The sequence below is a fragment of the Nanorana parkeri genome, unplaced genomic scaffold (assembly GCF_000935625.1).
Source record: "Nanorana parkeri isolate BGI_ZX_2015 unplaced genomic scaffold, ASM93562v1 scaffold650, whole genome shotgun sequence".
Taxonomy (NCBI): domain Eukaryota; kingdom Metazoa; phylum Chordata; class Amphibia; order Anura; family Dicroglossidae; genus Nanorana; species Nanorana parkeri.
This window is the reverse complement of record NW_017306918.1, coordinates 497237-521565: the sequence shown is the minus strand read 5'-3', so window position 1 is coordinate 521565 and position 24329 is coordinate 497237. Positions and strand designations below refer to the sequence as shown.

Below are 24329 nucleotides of genomic sequence, written 5' to 3'. Positions count from 1 at the left end.
ACATACACGCAAATGCATGTAAATGATCAGAGACAGGGAGGGGAGGCTATTCATTAGTTACATATGTGACTAGGGGAACTGTAACTATTTAAATGTTTTCTTTGTAATCTTTCTTCATCTCTATGAATAAGCAGTTTGGTGAAACATGTTAGAGTTGGAGGAGCATGTGTTTGTTTACAGCATGTTTTGACTTCGGGAATAAACATTGTCCAGCTCGCAATACCAGTCAATTGTGCAGCAATTGTTTCAGCGAAAACCAGTATCAAGCTGCCGTGTGCTTTCTTGCCTGCACGAACAAAAGGGATGGGGTTGTGTGACCACAGGGCAAGGTATATGAGCGGTGGTTGCTTTGTGAGGTTTTTTTTTATTTTTATAAAAAGATGATTTTGAAATGTTTAAAACATTTTTGGGTGCTTTATCCTTTACAGTACATGGAAGTGTAATCCATTAAGTCATACCAGAAGGTCTTAACTGAATCGTGTATTACTGTCACTCCATAGACACACTTTGCAATAATGTATAAATGTATAGGCGTACAAAGCATAATTTTGCCCAGTATCTTATCACAGCCTTTGCGTTTTAAAAAAAAATGTATGGAGCTTACTTGAACTTGAAATGTCTGAACTTGAAAAAGAAAGAGGCTAAAAACTAATGATTGTTATTACCGTTACTTACTTTAGCATTCGCTGTATCAAAAACAGTCTCTACCAGCAAAATGTCAACACCACCATCCAGAAGACCTCTGGCCTGATCTGCATAGGCATCCACAAGTTCATCAAAAGCTGGGGAAAAAACAAATGGTTCTGCATTATGCTATTTATGAAAGTGTAAATTTTTTTTTATACCAATATAGTCCATTTTAAAAACATAGTTCAATCATTTGGGTTTTGTTCCCACCTGCAGGCTTACATCATGCTGGTGTGAGTCGTGCACCCGCTCTGTTATGCGTTATAACAGATTATGCAGTTTTTCTTTTACAAACTAAAAAGGTAACAAACATTTCATTAACTATTTATACCAGAGTGTTGCAATGTGCTGAGTGTTGTAACACATTGTGCTATGTGTAAAAATGCAGACAGGCTAATTTTTAAAGAATGCACCACAACACACCTGTGCTATGTGAATAGGGCACAAAATAAATATTTTTGACTTACTAGTAAAAATTAGGTTCCTTTAGGTGAGTGGGCACTGGACAGAGCTGTGAGGACCTTCAAACACCCCTCCCAATCCTAAGAATCCTCAGTTTTTAGGAAGCGATAGAGGGCATAGAAGGGAGGGGCCTGTGTCATGTACTGTACTCCAAGGAACTGATTTTACAGGTTAAGTAAAAGAAATGTAAAAAAAAAAATAGGATTTTTTTGTACTCGCTGCGAAAACTTTCCCTGCGTTCACTTAACCACTTGAAGACCAGGTGTTTAGACCCCCTTCCTGGCCAGGCCATTTTTCAGTATTCAGCGCTGCGGTACTTTGACTGACATTTATTCCGTCATGCAACGTTGTACTGAAATTAATTTTATACCCTTTTTTGGGGACAGATAGAGCTTTCTTTTGGTGGTATTTAATCACCACCGCGGGTTTTATAGTTTACTATATTTAGGAAAAATTACTGAAAATTTTGGGGAAAAAAAGTTTTTACATTATGTTGGGAAACAATTATTATTACCCAATTATTTTCATAAAATATAAAAGACGGGGTCACGTCGGGTAAATAGACACCAAACATGTCAAGCTTAAAAATTGCGCGCACCCGCGAAATCGCAAAAAACTACCATACCCAAAATTGACCATAGGCGACGCTTTAAAAGCTCTTACAGCTCATCAGTTTATTGTTAATCGGTGATTGATGGCCCTAAAATTATTGCCCTCATTGGGCTCAATCGTCGTTTTCGCAGGTATGCGCACCTGACGCATGTTTGCATGCGTGTATGTATGGGTGGGACTTTAAAAAAAAATAATATTTTTTATGTGTAACTTTAAAAAAAATTTGGGAAACTATTTTTTTTCTCCTATTTTTGTTTCACTTAACTTTATTGCCATCAGATAGGGGGCTAAGAAACCTCCTTATGTGATAGCAAAAGAAGAGACAGGTCCTCTTTATGGAGACATCAGGGGTCTCCAAGACCCCTAATGTCACCTAGGACCCCCCTGAAGAAGCTGATGAAGCAGAGAACTCTGAGGATAGAAGCCAAGAGTACATTTTTTTCCAAACTTTCCTGTAAATGCTTCTGGTTATTGACTTTCTACTGTTGAGCAAAGTGTTAAATTACTCTGGAAGAAAGCTTTCCCCCCTCCCTTTGCTTTTAAAATGTCTTCTTAAGATACCGCGCTGAAAGCTGCAAATTCTGCAATTTTGGATGAACGAGGGACCCTTGGTGGACTATATCTGCCCTGCATGGTAACCTCCAAGGAGGGTGAGGCGCCAGGGACTGAAGTAGGAAGAACCAGGCTCTTTTGGGCCAAAAAGGGGCTATCAGAATAAGATCTTTTTTCTCCTGGCAAAACGTTTGCAATACTCTCGGCAACAGGTGTATAGGGAGAAAGGCATATGCTAGTTTTAAGTCCCAGACATTTGTTAATGCATCCAGTGCCAGAGCATTCTGTGGTGTTAGGGAGAAGAATTTTTGCACCTTTGCATTTAGATGGGAGGCAAAGATATATTTGTGGCATCCCCCACTTTTCTACCAGAAGAAAGAAAACTTTCTGATTCAGACACCATTCCTCCTCTTGAATCTGGTGGACTCAAAATATCTGCTAGGTTGTTCACCCCTCAAATGTACCGCTGTTAAGCATAACAGGTGACTTTCTGCCCAGGAGAAAATTTCCTCTAATAAGGTCTGAAGAGCTGGGCTTTTTGTGCCGCTCTGTTCGTTGAGGTAAAAAACGGAGGTGGAATTGTCTAAAAAAAGACCTGCAGGTGACAACCCTTGATCGAGTCATGAAACGTTAGGAGGGCTTTCTGTACAGCCCTTAATTACTTCCAATTTGAAGAGGCTTTTGCCTATTTTCTGTCCCATTGTCTCTGAGCCATGGTGTCTTCCAGGTGAGCTCCCCAGCCACAGGAGCTGGCATCGTTGGTTAACCTCTTTAACAGAAAAAATCCACTGAAGGCCATGAGAGAGATGAATTTCCGGGCCTCCACCACCAAAAACATATTTTCACACTCGTTGGAACTTGAAACCACATATCTGTTCCAAGCCTCCAAGAGAAAATTCTGTAACCTCCGTTGGTGGAAGCAGGCCCAAGGCACAGCTGGAAAGCATGAAGTCATCTGCCCCAGTACCGACATGATAAACCATATTGACCTTGCTTGGTTCCCTTGCAGATGGAGAACAAAGTCTGAGACTCTTTGTATTTTCTCTGGGGGAAGATAGACTTTCTTCTCCACTGTGTTTATAACATAGCCCAGGAAAGTTAAAACCTGGGAAGGAATGAAATTCGATTTCTGGTCATTTATGAGCCATCCCAGATTCTGTAGCCAATCAGTTGTGCGTGCCAGATGAACAAGAAGTATCTGGGGAGAAGGTGCAAATAGGATATCCTCTAGATAAGGAATTATGTTGATGCCCTGTAACCTTAGAGGGGCTAGGGCTTCCCCTAGGACAACCGTAAAGATGCGAGGAAAATCCCATACTTGCTTCCCCATCCTTACTGCTAACCTCAGGAAAACTTGTAAGGCAACATTTATTGGGATGCGCAAGTAAGCATCCTTTAAATCCAGTGTAACCAGAAACACTCCCTCTTGGAGAATATTTCTGACAGAAGAAAATTGAATCCATTCTGAACCTCTTGTAACAAACCTCAAAGATTTTGAGATTCGGGTTTAGTCTGAACGGTTTCTAGACTACAAAAACATGAGACAGGTAAGATGACTTTTTGATCTACCAGATCCCCCCACTAGAATGCAGAGAGCTGAAGCCTTGAAGAGATCCTTCAAAAGATTGGTAATCAAAAATCTTCGGGGAAGAGGGGAATCGAACTCCAGTTTGTATCCCTCCTGTATAATGCTCCTGATGAAAGGACTGGATGCAACTTGCCTCCACTGAGTGGAAACTCCCCAATCTTCCTCCCACTGGAGGAAGGGAGTCACTGCTGCTGGGTGTTCCAAGAAGGCGGGTTAAACAGGATGCCACTCCTTCCCTACCCCTTGTGGCCTGACCCCCTTTCCTTGTCGTCTTGAGGGTGAAATCTTGGGCCACAAAAACCTTCTATTAAAAGGCTTTTTACTTTCGACCGGGAAGGCTTTCTTCCGGTCTGCTGAATGCTCTAAAGTGGCCTCTAAGTCAGGGCCAAAGAGGCTGTCTCCTAAGAAAGGTAAATTGCATAATCTTAATTTTGAAGCAGAGTCCCCATCCCATGATTTAAGCCACAGGACACGTCTAGAAGCATTAATAAGGACAGAAGAGCATGCTGAAGGCTTTACTGATTCTGACAAAGCATCAGCAGTATAGCCCAGGGCTTTCAAAATTACGGAAAAGGACTCTAAAATCTAGTCTCTAGGTGTACCTGCCATCAGATGAGCCTTCAATTGAGCCAACCAAGATTTCTTGCGACACATGTGGTTGCTAAAGTGGGCTTAAGATTGCATAAAGTGGAATCCCAGGCTCACCTAAGGAGTACCTCCATTTTCCTATCCATGGCATCTTTTAAGTTACCCATGTCTTCAAATTTGAGGTCAGCTTTCTTAGATATCTTTGAAATAGCGGCATCCAGCTTAGGAACCTTGTTCCATACTGCTGACACATTATCATCAAAAGGAAATCATCTTTTAAGTGAATTAGAGAAAAAAAGGTTTCCTTTCTGGATCTTCCCACTCTTTTAACACAGTATCAGACAGTGTCTTATGAACTGGAAAAACTATTTTCTTTTTCTCCAAACCTTGGTACATGAGATCATGTCTAGACAAAGACTTTTTCCTCCTGTATGTCTAAGGTTTCATAAATTGCCCGTAGAAGGTCATCTATATCCTCCAGGTATAACTTATACTTTGAACCCCCAGAAACCTCATCCAGGCTCTCCTCCTCCAGAGAAGAATACAGGTTTGATTGACCAGCTTCACTGAGCTCCTCTGGCTCAGAAGTTTTAATTAGATATAACCTCTGTGGATAGGGGTAAGCAGCTGGAAGATGTAGGCACAAAGGGAGTGTGTACAATAGTGCTCAAGTTTTCCCATAATGAACTGCATTACTGAAAAGTAACAGAACGTTCTTCTTTGACAGTAGAAAGTAGGTTGCTACAAGCTTTTACGGCTTGTTACTTAAGAAAACCATCTGTGCAGGCTTGACAAAGATTTAAGGTGCGAGTCTTCTAAGCTTGAACCACACACGCACATTTTTTTTCTTCGGCAGAACTTTGCTTTTATCAGGGACTTTCACCTACAGAAAACAATCGGAAGGCAGGAAAAATCCATACACTAAAGGGTTAACACAAAAACCTTCACCTTAACAAAGAAACTCCCCTGTGCCTAAAGGTGACCATACACTGTACAACCATCACAAGACCTTAGTCTTGCGATGGTTGTAAAGTGTAAAGTGTAAAGTGTAAAGTGATTAAAAAAACGTACGATCTGCCCTGAGGGGCGGGCTTACAATGACTGCAATGAGGGGCGGGCTTAAGATGACTGCAAACGGGCTGTGTGCGCGTGCGCACACCAGCCCATTCGGCAGTTGTCGAACCAGCAGGCCACTAACTCGCCGAGAATCGTACGATTCCCGGCGGGTTTTATAGCCTGCTGGTTCGACGGAAGACGTGCGACCGTACAGTAGAAACGGTCGCACGCCTTCCATACACTGCACGATTCTCATACGATCGCGGGATTTCCCGCGATTCTCGTACGAGAATCGTGCAGTGTATGGGCACCTTAACTCACAACAGACACCCAACACCACAGTGGCCTCTGATGAGAAAGATGCAGACTACATAGACCACAGGCATAAGTATCAACATAAGAAGTTGTACTGTTACCCAGGCAGAAATGGTGCTTGGTGCTGCATCCACCAGAGCATGTGCAGGATCCATCCTCACGAATTGCCTCCCGAATGGCGTCTCCACAGCCTCTGCTGAGAAAATTCACGCCAGAAGCCCCATTTTAAAGCCTCTCCCCTTCCCCAAACTGAGGCTTGGAACACATGGAAGTCTCTGGCGCCCGGAGGTTGCGTCACGGCACCTGGTCAAGTGGACGGACTCCGACGACACCTGACTGTTACCAGCATGAATGGCTCTCCGTAAATGCAGGTAAGAGCTACTCCAGAAAAGCAGATGAGCTCGGGAAGAGGGGAGTAAGATCCAACGGCCATGGGGGAGACTCAATTCCGGTCCTGGCCTTCACTAGGCACTGAATGGGAGGGGGGGGTAACCGAAACTTCTACTGCCCGTACAGAGGGGATTCTGTGGCCTAAACAACCTCAAGCCTGTTAGAATCGCTCAATGGCGATATGCCTCCTCCACCAGAGGAGAAAAAGAAAAAAATTAAATGGGACTGCAAGAGGCAGCTTTTTATTTGAATTTGGTGATCTGTTTCCTGTGCGGTTCGAGGAGCATATATATCTAAGAAAATAACAGAAGAAGTCATCAACTTGCGCAACTAGATTGATTGTTTATGGACTGTATATTAATAGTCTTAAAGGAGCTCTAGTTAAAACTGAGGATTAATACAGAGAAGATGTATGCACTGATCCTGCAGCCTGGTTAGTTGCACAGGGAAACAAGCAGCATGTCCCATGCCGAAAGATTTCACAAACTGTGTAACCAGGAGACATACTGGATCTATACATTAAATACACTAAACCCTAATGGATTAAATAAGGAACTAGATGTCAGTACATTCCTATAATTATATGATTAAAATACATCCGACCCAGTCCTTGACATGTTTAAGAGTCTTGGTATTTTTTCTGTACATTCCACCTTATACACTATTCAGGAGACAGGACTACACAGGAGCCAGACTGGGAACTACAGACCAGTCCGTCTAACATCAATAGTATGCAAACTGTTTGAGGGAATGATAAAAGGACTATTTAGTGGATTTTGTTTGTGACAAAGGTATAAGTAAAAATGAGCAAGGATTTATGAAGGACCGTTCTTGTCAGACCAACCTAACAACATTCTACGAAGAGGTGAATAGAACCTGGATTTTGGAAAAGCATTTGACACAGTACCACATAAACGCTTAATACACAAGCTGAGATCTATGAGCATAGAAGAAATGGTGTGTACGTGGATAGAGAACTGGCTACAGGAATGTGTCCAGAGAGTATTGATAAATGGCTCTTTTTTCAGAGTGGTCTAAGTTCGAGAGTTGCGTGCCCCAGGGTTCTGAGCTAGGCCCAATACCGTTTAACCTGTTTATTAATGATATTGGGGAAGGTGTTAATAGCCATGTTTCTGGGTTTGCAGATGATACTAAAATTGGGAGGGTAATAGACACAGACTTAGACAGAACATTACAGGAGAACCTGAATAATATAGTAGAGTGGGCAACTATTTGGCAGATGAAGTTCAATGTTGATAAATGTAATGCATTTTGGGGTTAAAAACAGGCAAGCGGATTACACATTAATGGGTACTCCACTAGGGACGTCAGAAATGGAAAAAGATTTGGGGGTCATAGAAGACAACAGATTGAATAACAGCAAGCAATGTCAGGTTGCGGCAAAAAAAACTAGCAGAGTACGGTCCTGTATTAAAAAGGGAATGCACTGTAGAGACAAAGGAATCATTTTGCCACGGTGTCCCAATACTTTTGGCAATATAGTGTACTATGTAACTTCTCCCTGGGGCAGGATAGGCTTCCCAGAAGAGATGAAAATTCAGGGATTGCATACAAAGTAGGAGACAGCTGGATAGATTGTGGTAGGGAGTTCCAGAGAATAGGAGAGGCTCTGGAGAAGTCCTGGAGAAAAGCATGGGGAAAAGCTGACAACAGAACTGGAGAGCAGGTGGTCTTGGGAGGGGCATAGAGGATGTATCATTCCACAATCTGTGGATACTACTTAACTTGGAGCATCGTGGAGCATCGTGGGTTCTTCCAAACATCTTTTTTAGGGGAGAGTTTGGAACACAATCAAAAATAAATAAAAATGTGAGGCAACTTAGCAAAATGTGCATTTCATAAGCAAAAGACTTGGACTAAAGGGATCTGGAAGTTAACAACTGCTCCTCATATACCCCGACTCTTCTAGAGGAATGGGTCTTATCTTATGGTCTCAGCTTTTGCCTGCCAAATAAAGTAGATTTGTTTAACCCTTTCACTCCCAAGGGCTGTTTTTTTGCATATTGTGACGGACTGGATGTAGCTGTAACAGTACCTGATGGAAATCGTACCAGTAAAGCAATTAGTACACTGGTTGGGGCTGTAATGGTACCTACTGAAACCGCACTGGTACTGATTGGGGCTGGCACTGGTACTGGGCGGTACTTATATTGGCAGTGCCTGCAATCAAGATGCTGACTGATGGATGGCACTATGGCAATTGCACATAGATTTGGGCTGGCATGACTCATGACATGATTGGGGTTGGAACTGCTGGCAATCAGGATTCTAATACACTGACAGGACTCTGATCGACTGCAAGAAGGCTACAATTCATGATCTGTTGTTATTGGTCACAGCGATCATACTTACAGAGCCGATTTCATTGGCTCTGCAACAATGTTGTTTAAAGGGTTTCTCAACCCTCATGTTTTTTTTTGCATATATCTACTGCTAGCAAGCAGTAGATATATGCAAAATGTTTTTTGTAAAAAAAAAAATAGTGCATGTAACGAATTGTTTCAAAACAAATTATTTCAAAATAAATCCCTTCTACCCCACGCTCATTAGGTTTTAAACATATTCGTTTTTAAACATATTTGTCACTCATCCTTTTTGAAACATACATTTCATTGAAAGAATACAACCACCCAAAGATAAAATTCAGCCATCCTATTGCCACAAGGAATGATCCACTCCTTTAAAACTTTTTATTAATGATTAGATGACACTACTCCTTTCCAAGTAACACTTGTCTTTATACAAACAGTTACAACTGTACACACACACACATAACGGCTTCCAAGCCGTTCACCAGCTGCCTGGAATAACCATCCAGGCAAGACTGACCAATGACAGCCGTCGACTATCGTAAACCACGCCCACCTGTCTTTTAAACCACGCCCACCTGTCTTTTTTTAAACCACTGTATTTCCCGCCAGTTAAAGTGCACGATCTCAGAACTACTTCTGGCTTGACAAAGAGGTACAGAGCCTCGAAACCCGTAGCCACACCGACCACTCCACGGACCGCAAGGTCCCCTAGCCTGTAGCTTACTTTTTAACCCCTTGCATAGCGACCACTGCTCCACTGTCAGAACGGTGTACAGCGGTGCTCCTACTACACGCACAGTGTACTTTGCTTCAACTGGTCATCCGGCCACAAGATTCACCTTCCAACATCCATGGACTGAACAGAAGCCCCACAGCCCTGAGCTCACTCCCACACAATGATGCTTGTTAGCTTCTCTGTGATAGCAATAAAGTGAAAAAAAAATTGATTTAAAAATTATTTAAATAAATATAAATAATAAAAAAAAGTAGAAACTAATAAGTAATAATGAAATAAAAAAATTAAAAGGTGATTAAAAAGTATAAAATAGGAATTTTGTTAAAAAAGTTAAATAATAAGAACACATTCTAAAAAATAAAAATTCAAACGATAAAATAAAAAAAGGTAAAATAAAAAGGTGATAAATGCTAAAAAAAAGAAAGAAACAATAAAAAAAAATAAAAACTAACCCTGCCATCCGGTTGGCAGTCTCCATTGATGTGTGTGTGAGGGGTGTCGGGGGGGCGCATTGCGGAACCTGGCCTTGGGGCAGCAGGGAGAGTAAATCCGGCCCTGCTTGTATGCATCATGCACCTTTGATTTTATGAGATTTTGTGAGAATTAAAATACAGCGGGAATGTGAGCCAGTGCAGTGTATAGAACGGCCAGAATGAAAGTGCACAAGTGCTGGTATTTACTGCCCACTCCTGTTTTGCAATGCAGCATGCACATTGGGATGGGGCAGGGCCATATGGTGGAACCTTCTTCCTATGTGAACATCTGTATAAACCTCATGTAAACTCATATGCTAGGACTGTGGTAAACTTCTGTGACCTCCACAAGAAGTCTTTCTGGACTCTACAGTCAGGAATGTGATCGCTGAGACATGCTTGATGGGAGTGTTCCAAGGACAGACAAAAAGGCCCTAGAATGTGTGTAAGAGAGAGAGAATGACAAAGCCAGCTGAATGAACTTAACCGTAAATCCTATCCCTACCTCTCCTTCCAAATTCCCTCTCCATTTCCCTTAATGGTAATTAGAATTTATGTAACTCCCTATTTAGAAAGAAACCCAAGCATTTCTTAGGATTCAGTTGTCCGTCAAAGTCAAGGCATTCCAAAACAGAGCACATTCCAGAGTGGGTAAAGCTGGTTTATTTTCTTTTTTTTGCAAGAATGAAGCCAACTCCACATATAGTACATCTTTAGAAAATGAAACCTTTAAGGGTGGTCTCATATACAATCACTAATGTTTTTGTAATACTGTATGTGTGGGATCAGAGAAGCAGATGTTGAATATAGATCTCTAGGCATATATTAAAACAAGCTTTCATATATTCTTTTACAGCCAAGTTTTACTTTTGGGATCACAATGTGCCGTCTACAGCATTGGTATCAAACATGTGGCCCACTGAGGTCCTTCCTGCTCTGATGTACATATGTACATCAGAAGTTCTACCTTCACCAAGTTACTTCATGCTTGTCCCAGGTCAGTGACTCAAAGTAGCAAAGCCAGAGGCAGCAGGGCAGGTAGCTTTATACATTGTATTCACTGTCTGGTTAGCAAAGCCATCTCTCAGGAGTAGTACCATCCTGGAAGATTCCCAGACAATAAATTAGCAGGTTACCCTATTTAGGAAAAAAGGTAGGATTACACAGCTCAGACTACTTTAAACTGCTGTCTGCGTTTCCATTGTTGAGCTTTTCCCCTGAGTTCCCCAGCACCAGAGGCGGCTCTTTAATTAGGCTGCCGCCTAAGGCCTCGCCTTCGCAAGGGCATCGCGCCTAATTTGCCTGATACACTACAGGAGTGTGACAGGAGTCCTTCGCACTTTAGGAGCCGTCACCTCTAATCGTGCATCGCAGCCGCCGAGCATCTCATTTTATCATGAGATATTCGGCGGCTGCGATGCACGCTTGGGTGTGACAGGGCTCCCAATGCTGCCTGTGCACAGCAGTGTTAAAGGACTCCCGTCACCCCTGTCCGAAGCAAAGTGAGCAGTGCCAGCACTCTCCCCCGCTGGAGACTCACAGACTGTCAGCAGTTACCTTACAGTCTGTAAATCAGCTGCAGCGATCTGTGTCAAAGGGGACAGACAGCCGATTACAGCCTGTAAGGAAACTGCTGACAATCTGTGAGTTTCCGTCCCCGTGCCGTCTACTCACCCCTCCGCCCCCCCCACGAGCAATAACAGGCTGGCTATTGCACCCGCCCACTGCCTGCTGTCAATCAGCAGTAGAAGACCTGATGGGGAACTTTCTCCTTCAGGTCCCTCCTCTGCTGATTGCCATAGCCAGCCTGTTATTGGCTATTGAAGTTTGAAATATCCAGTAGCAGGCTGGCTATTGCTCCCAGTAATGAAAAAAAAAAGAAGTTTAAAAAAAAATTTAAAAAAAAATTTAAAAAAAACCTACAAAAACATTAAAAATAATGTTAAAAACTTATATAAAAAAAGTAAAAATGCAGAAAAATAAAAGGTCAATAAACTAAAATTAAAAAAGTTAAAAAAAATAAAAGTTAAATGAACTAAAAAATTGATGGTGGTTGAAGCATAATATATTATGTCTGGGGGGGGGCATTATGTATGTATTACAGTGGGAAGGAAAGTGGTGGGTAAACACTTAAACCGCTGTATGGGCCACGCCGCAGAACAGGCCACGCCGTGGTCGACCAAAGAAGTTGAGTGCACGTGCTCAGCGTCATATCCAGAGGTTGTCATATGAGAGGTTGAAGGGGTGGGTGGTCAGCCTGTCAGTGCTCCGACCATACGCCGCACATTGCGTCAAATTGGTCTGCATGGCTGTCATCCCAGAAGGAAGCCTCTTCTAAAGATGATGCACAAGAAAGCCCGCAAACAGTTAGCTGAAGACAAGCAGACTAAGGACATGGATTACTGGAACCATGTCCTGTGGTCTGATGAGACCAAGATAAACTTATTTGGCTCAGATGGTGTCAAGCGTGTGTGGCGGCAACCAGGTGAGGAGTACAAAGACAAGTGTGTCTTGCCTACAGTCAAGCATTGTGGTGGGAGTGTCATGGTCTGGGGCTGCATGAGTGCTGCCGGCACTGGGGAGCTACAGTTCATTGAGGGAACCATGAATACCAGCATGTACTGTGACATACTGAAGCAGAGCATGATCCTCTCCCTTCGGGGACTGGGCCGCAGGGCAGTATTCCAACATGATAACGACCCCAAACACACCTCCAAGACGTCCACTGCCTTGCTAAAGAAGCTGAGGGTAAAGGTGATGGACTGGCCAAGCATGTCTCCAGACCTAAACCCTATTGAGCATCTGTGGGGCATCCTCAAACAGTGGGTGGAGGAGCGCAAGGTCTCCAACATCCACCAGCTCTGTGGTGTCGTCATGGAGGAGTGGAAGAGGACTCCAGTGGCAACCTGTGAAGCTCTGGTGAACTCCATGCCCAAGAGGGTTAAGGCAGTGCTGGAAAATAATGTTGTCTACACAAAATATTGACACTTTGGGCCCAATTTAGACATTTTTACTTAGGGGTGTACTCACTTTTGTTGCCAGCGGTTTAGACATTAATTTTGAGGGGACAGCAAATGTACACTGATATACAAGCTGTACACTCACTACCTAGTAACCAGGGGACACTGGACTGTCCTTACACACTGAGAACCCGGCGGAGCTGCCATGATATCACAGCGGCTCTGCCGGGTTCTCAGTTTGTAAGGACAGTTCAGCATCTCCTGGTTACCTAGTAACCAGGAGACGCTGGACTGTCATGAGAGCTTGTCGGAGCCGGCTTTGATATCACCGCCGGCTCCGACAAGCTCTCATTGTAATGACAGCTGGTCCCATCCAATTGAAAACTGTCACTGCTAGCTCCACCCAATCATTTTCTCCTTTTTTTTCCTACTTTTTCTATTCTGCTTGGTGCCACAGAGGTACCGAGCAGAATAGCTGAGCCAAATGGCGCTCGGCGGGAATTCGGCTATTCACTCACTAAAAAAGTTGGGAGAAATGTCCTCTATTACAGCGCTGCCCCTGAGGTGAGGGTGAACAAATATCGCTTGCGTTACTAAGTGTGCGGCTCCTAAAGATTGCGGACCGGGGTGTCCAACGTTTTGCTGATAGAGAACATAAAAAATGCAGAAGCGCACTACCAAGTAGTGACTGAGCAGGAGAAAATAATCGAATGAGACTTACCAGGGTGTGGGTAATAGCGCGTTGTCAGCGGTAAGGTCTGGATGAAGGGTTGCTGGTGGTGATGGGCAGGCTAATGTGTAAATCGTTGGTGCTGGAAAGACTAAGATGTCAAAAGGGGAACTGGGTCCGACGTTTAATGTGGCTGGGATCTGAGGGGGCGGCTCGGGTTTGGGAGAAAAAATTTTTTTGGCTGTTTAAAACGTGCTAGCTGCTGGTGGATGTGTACCTGAGATCTGTGTTTGTGTGTGTGTGGGGGAGCTGCGGTGAACAGTTGAAGCTGTCAGGCCGGGATTGTCCGGGGGAAACCACTAGTGCGGAAGCTAGCTTGGAGGTGGATGTTGAGGTCAGGTTGGGACTACCACGCTCGAGGGCACGAGCGGCACGCCCGAAGCAGCGAGCGGTCGATGCATTCTAACAACGCACTGCAGCACATGGCGTACACCTCAATATGTGTATGTTATGTGGGGAGAGGAAGGGGTTGTGCTTTTTTTTTTTTACACATTTTTAAAAAAAAAATTTACATTTTTTATTTATTTTTTAATTATTATTTTTTTTACATTTTCTATTTATTTTCTCATAATTTTTTTTTTTTTACTGTTGGGGGGGCTGCGGTGAAATATCTGGGGTCTAAATAGACCTCTGACATTTCCCTTTTGAAATAGAAAAAGAAATTGAGGACATAGAGTCCTCAATTTCTCTTTCTGCAGCCCCAGCACTCAATGAATGGGAAGCACTCAGTACAGAGGCTTCTCATTCATTCAGAAACTAATGATAGTAAAAATATCTTACTATCATTTAGTTTATGAATGGGGAGGAGCATCTGTAGTGAGTGCTACTCCCCATTCATAAATTCTTGAATGAACAGGCTGTGATTTAAATCACGGCCTGTTCATTCATAACTGGGGACACAGTACTATGTGTCCACAGTTATTTACAAACATCGGAGCGATCAGACGATCACTCCGGTGTTTGCTCTGCACAGAGGGATCGTTAAATATCAATGATAAATACCAGCGCCCGGTATTTTTGGTAATAGCAGTCATCAGCGGCTTGTGAGCCGCTGATGACAGCTATTAATTTGAAGGGGGCAGTCCAGGGAACAGTTCTACTATAAGGTCATGGTCGCTAAAGCAACCATTAGCTTATAGTAGAACTGTAAATGCCAGGTCCGTACGGCATACTGAGCTGGCCAGCAGGGAACACTTTTGTTCCTCTGTATGCCGTACGTCCTTGGCAGCGAAAGGGTTAAGTGCTTGTGGAAACATATCGAACACACAAATTGATTGCAACATTACAGGATGTGATACTGGCGCTTTACATTTTTAAACTGGAGGCAGCGCTTTAAACAGGCGCGTTAGTTCACAGGAAGGCTGCCGAGGTCCCCAGCAAGCGCGGGACTTCAACCTTCCTGTGAATTGCAGTGCCAAGTTACAGCGCCAGCCGCACACCTTCTCCTTCCTGAAATAGTGCCACCCACACCTGCCCACGAGACCCTGCACGGCCTTCTGTGACTACACACAGACCACCTGAGACCTTGCACAGCCTCCCAAGACCTTGCACAGCCATCAATTTTTCTATTATGGGCGTGAGTGGGGCCTCATGTTTAAGTTTCGCCAAAGGCCTCGCAAAGTCTAGAGCCGCCTCTGCCTGTCACTGTGCCCAAATAGAAAGTTAGGGACATCGCTAATGTCAACACAGATTTTAATCCTCTTTGGGCAGATCATCCCTTACCTTCACATGAAATGTGAAAACAAATGTCTGCCGTAGGGAAAATAACAGTGATAAAAACCTGGCAGAATTTCAAGTCTTTTTTCTACCATGCAGTGGCGTAACAACCTTGCGGCCGAAAATGGCACTTTTGGCTAAATGCCTGCCGTTTGGTTGGTGTAGCCGTGATTTCTTTCCTCCCCGCTGGGCGCTGCTCTTTGTCCCAGCAGGGAGGAGAGAAAGTGACAGCCGGCCGAGCGCTGCGGGAGGAGACCGCCGTGATCGGCCGGTGTCTCTCTTCCCACACCGCTCAGCCACCTATCACAGTGCGGCAGAGCGGTGTGGGGGTGGAGACAATGCTGTCACAGGTGGCTGAGCTCTCCTCCCTGCACCGCTCGCTCAGCCTCCTGTGACAGCGTGTCAGAGAGGAGAGTAAATCGCAGTGATCGCTGAGTGTTTGTAGATAATTGAGGATGTGGTATGGTTACTGTATCCTCAATTATGAATGAAAGGGAAGTGATCTATATCCACTCCTGTTCATTCATAATTGTGGTTATAGTAAACATACTATGTTATCAATGAACAGGAACACTCAGAGGATTCCTGTTCATTTTGTGGGGGATGGGGGGTACAGTTCCGGTGGATTTTTATATAATGGGGAGGGCAAAAAAAATTCTGCCCCGGGCGCCACTGCTACCATGCATCAGCTGTTGAGCTTCAGGAATCATTTAACAGTTTTTTTGGCATTGAAATAAAAAGTTGGCAAGTTTCATAAACCATGTACTTACTAATATTTCTGTAATCTGGTCTTTCAACAGATGGAGAAATAGACAATGTCTTGTTCGTTGGACCCATAGCTCCTGCTACATATCTTTTAATTCCTAAAATAAAAAAAAAGAAGAAAAGAAACAAAATTATATGCTAGACTACAGCCTCCAGAAGTGGCTAAACTGTACCCATTCTGTATAAGTAATTCTCTTAGCATCCTCCCAACCATGCTGTGTATTATGTGAAAACAAGATTTCTGTCTTAACTATAAAATCTGTTCCTACTACATCACAGGACACAGTGATAACCACTGGGTTACACAGCTACCTTCAGATTGGACTCTTGCAAATCAATCAATCAAAGCTGCAGGACAGCCCTGCATAACCCCTTCCACTCCTAGCCTGCTTCATTTTTTTTTTTTTTTTTTTTTGCCTCTATTTTTTTTTTTTTTCACAGAATGGATCACAGAATACAGAGGGGAGGGCTATTTGTCCTTGATGTACTCTAAGAAAAGGATTTTACAGGTAACACACAGGTAAATTTGATCATACACTACAAGCCAAAGTTAAATTCTTTAACCACTGGATTGTTCAAAAGCAGTCTAACAGAGACAGGCAGCAATGCAAATGGCTACAAGGACTAAGGAACAAAAACCCCAACAGGGAACAAGAAGCATATCTGAAGCCAGAAGGCTGCCTGAAAGACCTTCAGACCAAAACTGGCACCCGTAGGAGGCCTGAACGTACATTGGGTAGAACTTGACAAACGTGTGTACAGAAGGCCAGTTGGCGATCTTACAGATGTGAGAAATTGAAGCCTGATGGAAGCGGTTGCAAACAGTGGAGGGAAAATTCTTTGGGAGGTTACAGTGTAGGACACAAGGGCAAAATAATATCCAGGTTAAGGTGGAAGGCAGAGGCCTCTCTAGGGAGAAAGGAGGGCTTAGGGCTCAGCACAGTTTTATCCTTATGGAATACTGCAGAGGGTAATCCATAAGCGGGAGAAAGCTGCTTATTCTGAGTGTTACCTAGTAGAAGTAATATAGGGCCATGGAGTCACTGGGACACATACAAGGTAAACAACTTCAGCAACAACCTGCACATGGTCTCTGGAAGAGAATAGCCAAGGCAGAAATCTGCCCCTTGACAGTACTCACGGCTAAATGCCGGTCAAAGAGACTGGAGAAAGGATTAAATGCGTCCCATGCAGTACCTCCTAGGATGGAACTTCCTGGCTTTGCACTAAGCGAAATACACCTTCCAGGTGCAATGGTTGACCTTGAAAGAGGTCCACTTCCAAGCATTAAGATGCATAGAAGTGAAAGAGTTTGACAAGTCTATGTGCCGCAAGACATGGGCTTCAACAGCCATACCATTAACCCTTTGTGATGTCAAGCCCTCCGGAAACACTTTACACCTCTGCAGACCACACCATTTTTGCAATTTTACCCATTGTTTTGACTTTCTATCGCTGCGTTGCTAGCATTTGTAAGACCCCCCTAAAGTGTCATTTAAAAAAAAAAGGAAAAAAAACGCACCGCAGTGCATGTGCATGTTGTATACCACAATATAGTGCACACTGTTGCACGTAAATGAAATAATGTGTGTGTGTAAGGGGGTTGTGTTTTGTTTTTTTTTACTGTTTGGGGGGCTTCAGGGAAATATTAGGGGTCTAAACAGATCCCTGACATTTATTTTTTGAAATAGAAAAAGAGATTGAGAACATAGATTCCTCAATCTCTTTCTGCAGCCTCTGTTCTAAAAAAATGGAAAGCTCTCAGTACAGAGGCTTCCCATTCATTCAGAAACTGATGTAAAACATTTGATGTAAAACATTTACTATCAACCAGTTTCTGGATGGGTAGAAGCCTCTGTAGCGAGTGCTTCTCCCCATTGAGAAACTAATGAATCAACAGGAAGTGATGTAAAGGATTTCCTGTTCATTCATAACTGGTGACACTTAGTACTAGTACCAGTTGTTTGCAAACATTGGAGTGTTCACATGATCACTCCAGTGTTTGCTCTGCACAGAGAAATCAATAAATATTACAGATATTTACTGATCCTCTGCTCAGCCACGCACAGAGGTGCTGTCATCCTGAAACTGACAGAGCGTCTCTGCTCTCTCCTCCCCGCGTCTCCTCTCTTCTCCCGCTCAACCATCCTGGATCAGAAGCGGCTCCCTAACTACAGTGATAGCTGGGTGGTCTTTAAAAGGAGAACTTTGGGCAAATCAAATCTTAACCCTTGCAGTGGGGCCAAGACTTCGAGAACTAAAAGTGGCAGATGAGATTTCCAAGGTGACTGCAGTTCTGCCAGTTGATCCTGTCTTGATTAACTTGGCCAACAGGGCCCACAAGAAAATCAGGACATGTGGCACAGAAAACTACAGATTAATGAGTGTAGCAGAGAGCATTGCCTATAACCATGGACATGATAAAGACCCTAATAGAACACAATACAGTGTGTGAAGAAGTGCGACAATGGCCACTAGAAAAGTATCCCACAGGGACAATCAAGAGGGGCGAGAGGCCTGTAGAGATTTGGCAGATTGATTTCATCGGTCCCCTGCCCTGGAGAATCAATGGACTGAGATATCGTTGCACTACAGTGGACACCTATTCAGGACTTGGTCTATTCTTGCAAATGCGCAGATCAAGCTGCAATGCTCCGAATGCTCCAGAAGATCATCGCTGCTTATGGCTGCCCAAGAGAAGTCCAAAGGGATAACAGCTTACACTTCACCTGATCAACAATACAATACAACACAACAGTGGGCCAAAGATTCTGGAGTGTACTGGCTGTGCCTCGTCCCATACCAACCACAGGTGGCTGTCTGGGTTTCTTATCCTTCCTTGTCCACTTGAGCTGCAGGTTCAGCTGACTTTTGCTCTTAGGTGCCATCTTATGACCAAACCTGTAAAATTAATCATTCTGTGACTACTGGCAAATGCCTGCCAACTTCCTGTCTCACAATGATGATGCAACTCTAATTTACTATATAATCTTGAGTCTTTTCACATGGTTTCTGCCTTTGCATTTGTTCAGACCTGCCAAGCGATCTCTGCTTGTTCTCGTGCTCTATGTATGATCCAGGCTCTGTCTACTGATCTCCTGATTCCAGACTCCAGCTATTGACCTTGGGCACATGAGCGGAACCTTGGACCAAAAGCGGAAGCAGAGAAGTGGAACAACAGCAGCAGGGAGCTGAGGTTAAACTGAGTGATGTGAGCAGTGCGAACCGAGTGAGGCAGAGTGAAACGAGTGAGAACCAAGTGTATGGTTAATAACCGAAGCGGTATTGAGAACAGAACCGAGTGGCGTGGTGAGGCAGTGTTGAGACCACACTAGAGGAAGGAGGCAGTGTGGATGGAGGACTGTGTTTTGATGTTTGAGAGGGGCTGACTGAGCAGGAGGTGAGTGGGGCTGGGGAGTGATATTGTGGGACTGCTTTACTGTGCTTTATTGGGGGGGAAAATCAGGGATAGTATGAGATAAATCACTGTGCTTCCTGGGATAATCTGTAATTTGTGATAATTCATAGCGCTTCCTAGGATAATGTCATAACAAGAACACTCCATTTAAAAAAAAAAAAGACAACTTTAAATAAACAGAGATTCCTACAACACACGTTAATAAACTGATAGAAATTGGGATAACAGTTTCCTGAATATGAACACTGGGCAAATGGGAAAGTTTTAAGGAAATTTTAAATAAAAAAAATTGCCAGTGCATTCCAATATGCCAATAAATTTAAAACAGCTAAAGTCAAACCAGGGTGGTAACCTAGCAAAGTAAAAACACAAAGGAAAAGGATAAGTTCTTCAAAAAATTTAAGTCAGAGGGGTCACCATCATTCAAGAACTATAAGGAATTCAACAAAAGATGTAAAAGAGCAATCAGCGCTGCAAAAGTAGAATATGAAGAACGAATAGCAATAGAAAACAAAAGGAACCCCAAGAAATTCTTTAAATATATAAATAGCAAGAGGGTAAAGATGGAACATGCAGGTCCCATAACAGGTGGAGGGGAGGTTGGCTAGCAGTGACAGGGAGAAAGTGAATGCATTAAATACATTCTTTTCTGTCTTTACAGCTGAGACGAACAGGGGTAATGATTAGGGCATCAGCTGCAGTAACAGACGTTTTAACGTATCTCAGTGGCTGTCGGAGAGCAATACAAAGGCTAGAAAGATTAAATACACACAAATCTCCTGTATCGGATAGGTAATATCCATGGGTATTCAAGGAACTTAGCCAGGTAATAGCCAAACCACTGTTCATAATCGTTATGGACACTATAATAACAGGTATGGTGTCGGCTGATTAGCGGCAAGCAAATACGGTACCAATATACAAAAAGGGGAAACGAAATACAGCGGGTGACTATAGGCCAGTCAGCTTAACATTAATAGTGAGCAAAATATTTTAAGGCATGATAAAAAGGGACTACATGCAGGAATCTGCAAAATAAACTGGTGTCCTAAGTAGTAACCAACACGGCTTCATGAAGGACCGTTGACGTCAGACCAATCTGTTAATATTTTATGAGGAAGTCCAGTAGACATGGTTTATCTTACATAGTAGCATAGTATGCAAGGTTGAATACAGACCAAGGTCCATCCAGTTCAACCTATGTATGAGTGTGTGTGTGTATATACACCAGTAGACGTGGTTTATCTTACATAGTAACCTAGTATGCAAGGTTGAATACAGACCAAGGTCCATCCAGTTCAACTTATGTATGCGAGTGTGTGTGTATTTATCTGGCTCTACAACCTCCCATATCTCTGTAGATTCTTCGAGAGAAGAAACTCAGCACGTAGTTTCTTGAATTATCAATGTTATCAGCAGATACCACCGCCTGTGGGAGGGAATTCCAAACTTTCATTACTCTCACAGTGAAATATCCCTTGCGAACTCTAAGATTGAACCCCTTCGCTTCTTTCCTCTTGTTGTGTCCCCAGGTTCTCAATACAGCTTTAGGATTAAACAGATTGTTCCTAATATTGTGGTCCCCATTGATGATTTTGAAGAATGCAAAAAGGTCCCCACTGTATCACCTCTAAGGTGAATAAGTTAAGATTTTGAATGCGGTCCTCAAACTCAGGCCTTCAATCCCCTTAATTTTGTAGCCCTTCTCTGAACTCTCTCCAGTTCCAGGACATCCCTCCTGAGAGTCAGTGACCAGAATTTATAGCATATTCAAGATGGGGCCGAACCAATGATTTATAAAGTGTAAGTATTACTCTTTGATCCCTTGCTACAATTCCTCTTTTAATAAATGCTAGTATTCTGTTAGCTTTGCTGGCTGTTTGACAATGCTTACTACTGCCAAATCTGTGATCTATAAAAGGACCAAGGTCTTTTTTTATTTTTGACTTCCCTAATATAGCACCCCGCCCCTTCCCAAGTAGTAGTTTGCGCACAAGTTCTTTACTCCCATGTTAACCTTCTCACTGTCCGATAGCTGACCTCCCCTTGTCATCATTTACGGTGCCTATATGTTGCGTCCGTACCTTCTTACTATTTATATATTTAAAGAATTCCTTGGGGTTCTTTTTGCTTACTAATGCTATGTGCTCTTCATATTCTACTTTTGCTGCCGATTGTTTTTTTTACATTTTTTGTTGTAGTTTTTGAACGCCGATGTTGTCCCCTCCGATTTTTATTTTTTGCAGGACTTATCCTTCTCTCTTATGTGTTGTTCCTTGCTTTTTAACCACCCTGGTTTAAGTTTTGCTTTTCGTGGTAATTGGAATGCACTGGCCAATTTTGTTATTCAAGATTTCCTTAAAACTTCCCCATTTCTCCTCTGATATAGCTAAAGCATTCGACCCCACAAACATTTAATTCATTAACTAAAGTCTACCAGTTTGGATGACATTTTATGTACATGGGTGGAAAACTGGCAGCAAGAATAGATCCAGAGAGTGGTAATAAATGGGTAGTCTTTTTAAATGGCCAAAACGTTGTGAGTGGGGTTCCCTAGGGTTCGATCCTGGGACCAATACGGTTTATCTTATTAATTAATGACAGAGATTGGAATAAATAAATGATCTCAGTTTTTGCAAACGATACTAAACTGTGTAGGGCAGCAAAATACCCAAAAGGAGATGTATTCACTTCACCTAGATAAAATTGAGGCATGGGCTACAAGATGGCACGTGTGATTTATTACTGAAGCATGCAAGGTTTAGCACATGGGAGCAAAGAGCGCGTGTGCAAACTACTGCTTGGGGAGGGTGCTACATTAAGGAAATCAGACATGGAAAAAGACCTGAGGGTTCTCAGATTTTCAGCCGCCGGCATTCCTCAAATCAGCTGATAGAAGGAGCTCATCGCAAAATCTTCGAACAGAGCAGACAGTCAAAAGGGTTCCCGGCTCTGTTCAGGTATTCCGACAGTGGCCAGCGTCAGGATACAAAGCAAACAGCAAGAGCTTAAGAGCGTTGGAGGTATCTGTAAAATGTTTTGTTCTGCCCGCAGGTTGAAGAAAATATTACAGTGTATGGGCAGCTTAAAAAGACATTAAAAGACCAATTAGCAGTTGTTTTGAAGTGTGTGCATTCAACTGCTAATTGGGCAGATGATTTGCAAGAGCGGTGTGCAGCCCTCATGACCAACCAAATTCCGTATGGCATACTGACCTGGCCAGCTGGAAGCACTTTTGTAGGTCCGTATGCCATACGTCCTTGGCAGCGAAAGGGTTAAAAGAAAAAGAAAGGCCAAAAACCGGTTCGTAAAGCCAGGGTATGTACCATTGTCACATCTCATAATTGGGAATGTGAGGATGTGCTCTGCTCAGGAGATAGTGAGAATAAGGAGATAGAAAGTGTGCCAGACCTCTTATGACTAAGCTTAGGAGGAGGCAACATGATAGAAGAGACATGGCAGATGGGGGAAGTGCATTACAGCAAACCCAGAGACATAGAATTTAGAAAAGAAAGTAAAGGAAAAAGAATAATATCACTGTATAAAATAGGGATGCACCGGTACTGATAAGAGTATTTGGGCGAGTACCCGTACTCGCCCAAATGCTCCGATACCTTCCCCGATAGTGGAACTTCCGGTCAGAGGGGGATTTCCTCTGACCAGCAGTGTCGCGAGGCAACATGGAGCCTGCATTCCAGCCAATCAGCATCAAACCAGCCAAACAGCATGGATCCGGCTTCCTAAGCAATCAAGAAGCTGGGCGGGGGGTAATGACACGGCGTCTGGCTTCCCGATTGCCCGGGAAACCGGCTCCTTGCTAGCAGAAGTATCGGTATTGGTGCATCCCAAATATAAAGCACTGGTTCGGTCTCATCTTGAGTATGCATTGCAGTTTTGGTCACCAACCCTCAGCAAAGACATCCTCGAGCTTGAGAGAGTCCAGAGAGGCTACAAAATTAATTAAAAAGGGACAAAAGGCCTGGAGTTATAAAGATCGCCTCCAGTATTCACAATGGGCCCTGGTGCAAGATTTTTTCTCGAGGGCCCCCCCCTCCCATTCTGGGAGGGGGGCCGAAGCAGATCACAGTGGCCCCCCAACCCCTCCGGCGGTCTCTGCACCAAAGGAGCTTACACTCTAATGTTCCCCCACAGTCACATCAGTCTCTGCACCAGAGATCCGGCGGTGTGACCTGTACACCGCCTGCATTGTATTCAGGCAGATACATTGCAGGCGGTATACGGGCCCCCCGCAGAGCTCCCAGCTACGAGTAGCAGCCGAGCAGACAGACCGCCCCAGAGCCTCCGTGCTGCCCGGCCTGTCATCTGTCTGGGACAGGCCTTAAATGGAATTATTTCATCTCAGGTTCTAGAACTCCCCCCCACCTAAAAATAAAAACCCCATCAATTATGGCTGTCCCCTCCTGGTCCCATTTCTCCTGTTGTCAGTCAGGCCCTAGTAGACTCCAGTGTTATTGATGGCAGACCCCTACAGCCTGTGCATATATATGCGCTAGAGACGATTCTGGTTGATCTGGCAATAGGGGCTCTACAAAGGGAGTCTGTATGTTTCCAGGTCCGCAATAGTAGTAACACCAGCATCCCAGCGCAGCGGCCTGGACATACAGCTGTAAAGCTGTCACAGAGTTTACTGTGAATCAGTGTAAAAAAACGGCACACTCCAAGTACTATGCCGTTTTGTTTACACTGGACGCAGTAAACTATGTGACAGCTTTGCAGCTGTATGTCCCGGCCGCTGTGCGGGGATCAAAGGCTTCAACCCTCCCCCCTACCTCCCCTCCTCCTCCGAAAATCTCTTTTGACGGCTCTGCTCTCGCCTGCTCTGCCTCCGTCCTCCTTTGCTTGCTATTGGCTGGAAGGGTGCAGCACCATAATTGGCTGCCTGGCTAGTTTCAGCAGAGCGGGAAGGCACCTGCAGAGGAGGCACAAG

The 24329-nt window shown here is 43.7% G+C and overlaps 1 protein-coding gene across 1 annotated transcript in view; it reads right to left on the bottom strand.

Moving 5' to 3' along the window:
- The window catches only part of MTR (5-methyltetrahydrofolate-homocysteine methyltransferase), a 462707-nt gene that overhangs the window by 414502 nt on the left and 23876 nt on the right, over window positions 1–24329 (bottom strand). Inside the window, exons 5-6 of the mRNA XM_018563293.1 lie at window positions 15969–16061; window positions 676–782 (exon numbers count right to left, since the gene is read on the bottom strand). Of these exons, the coding sequence (XP_018418795.1) occupies window positions 676–782; window positions 15969–16061 (200 nt within the window). The remainder of the gene's footprint in view (window positions 1–675; window positions 783–15968; window positions 16062–24329) is intronic.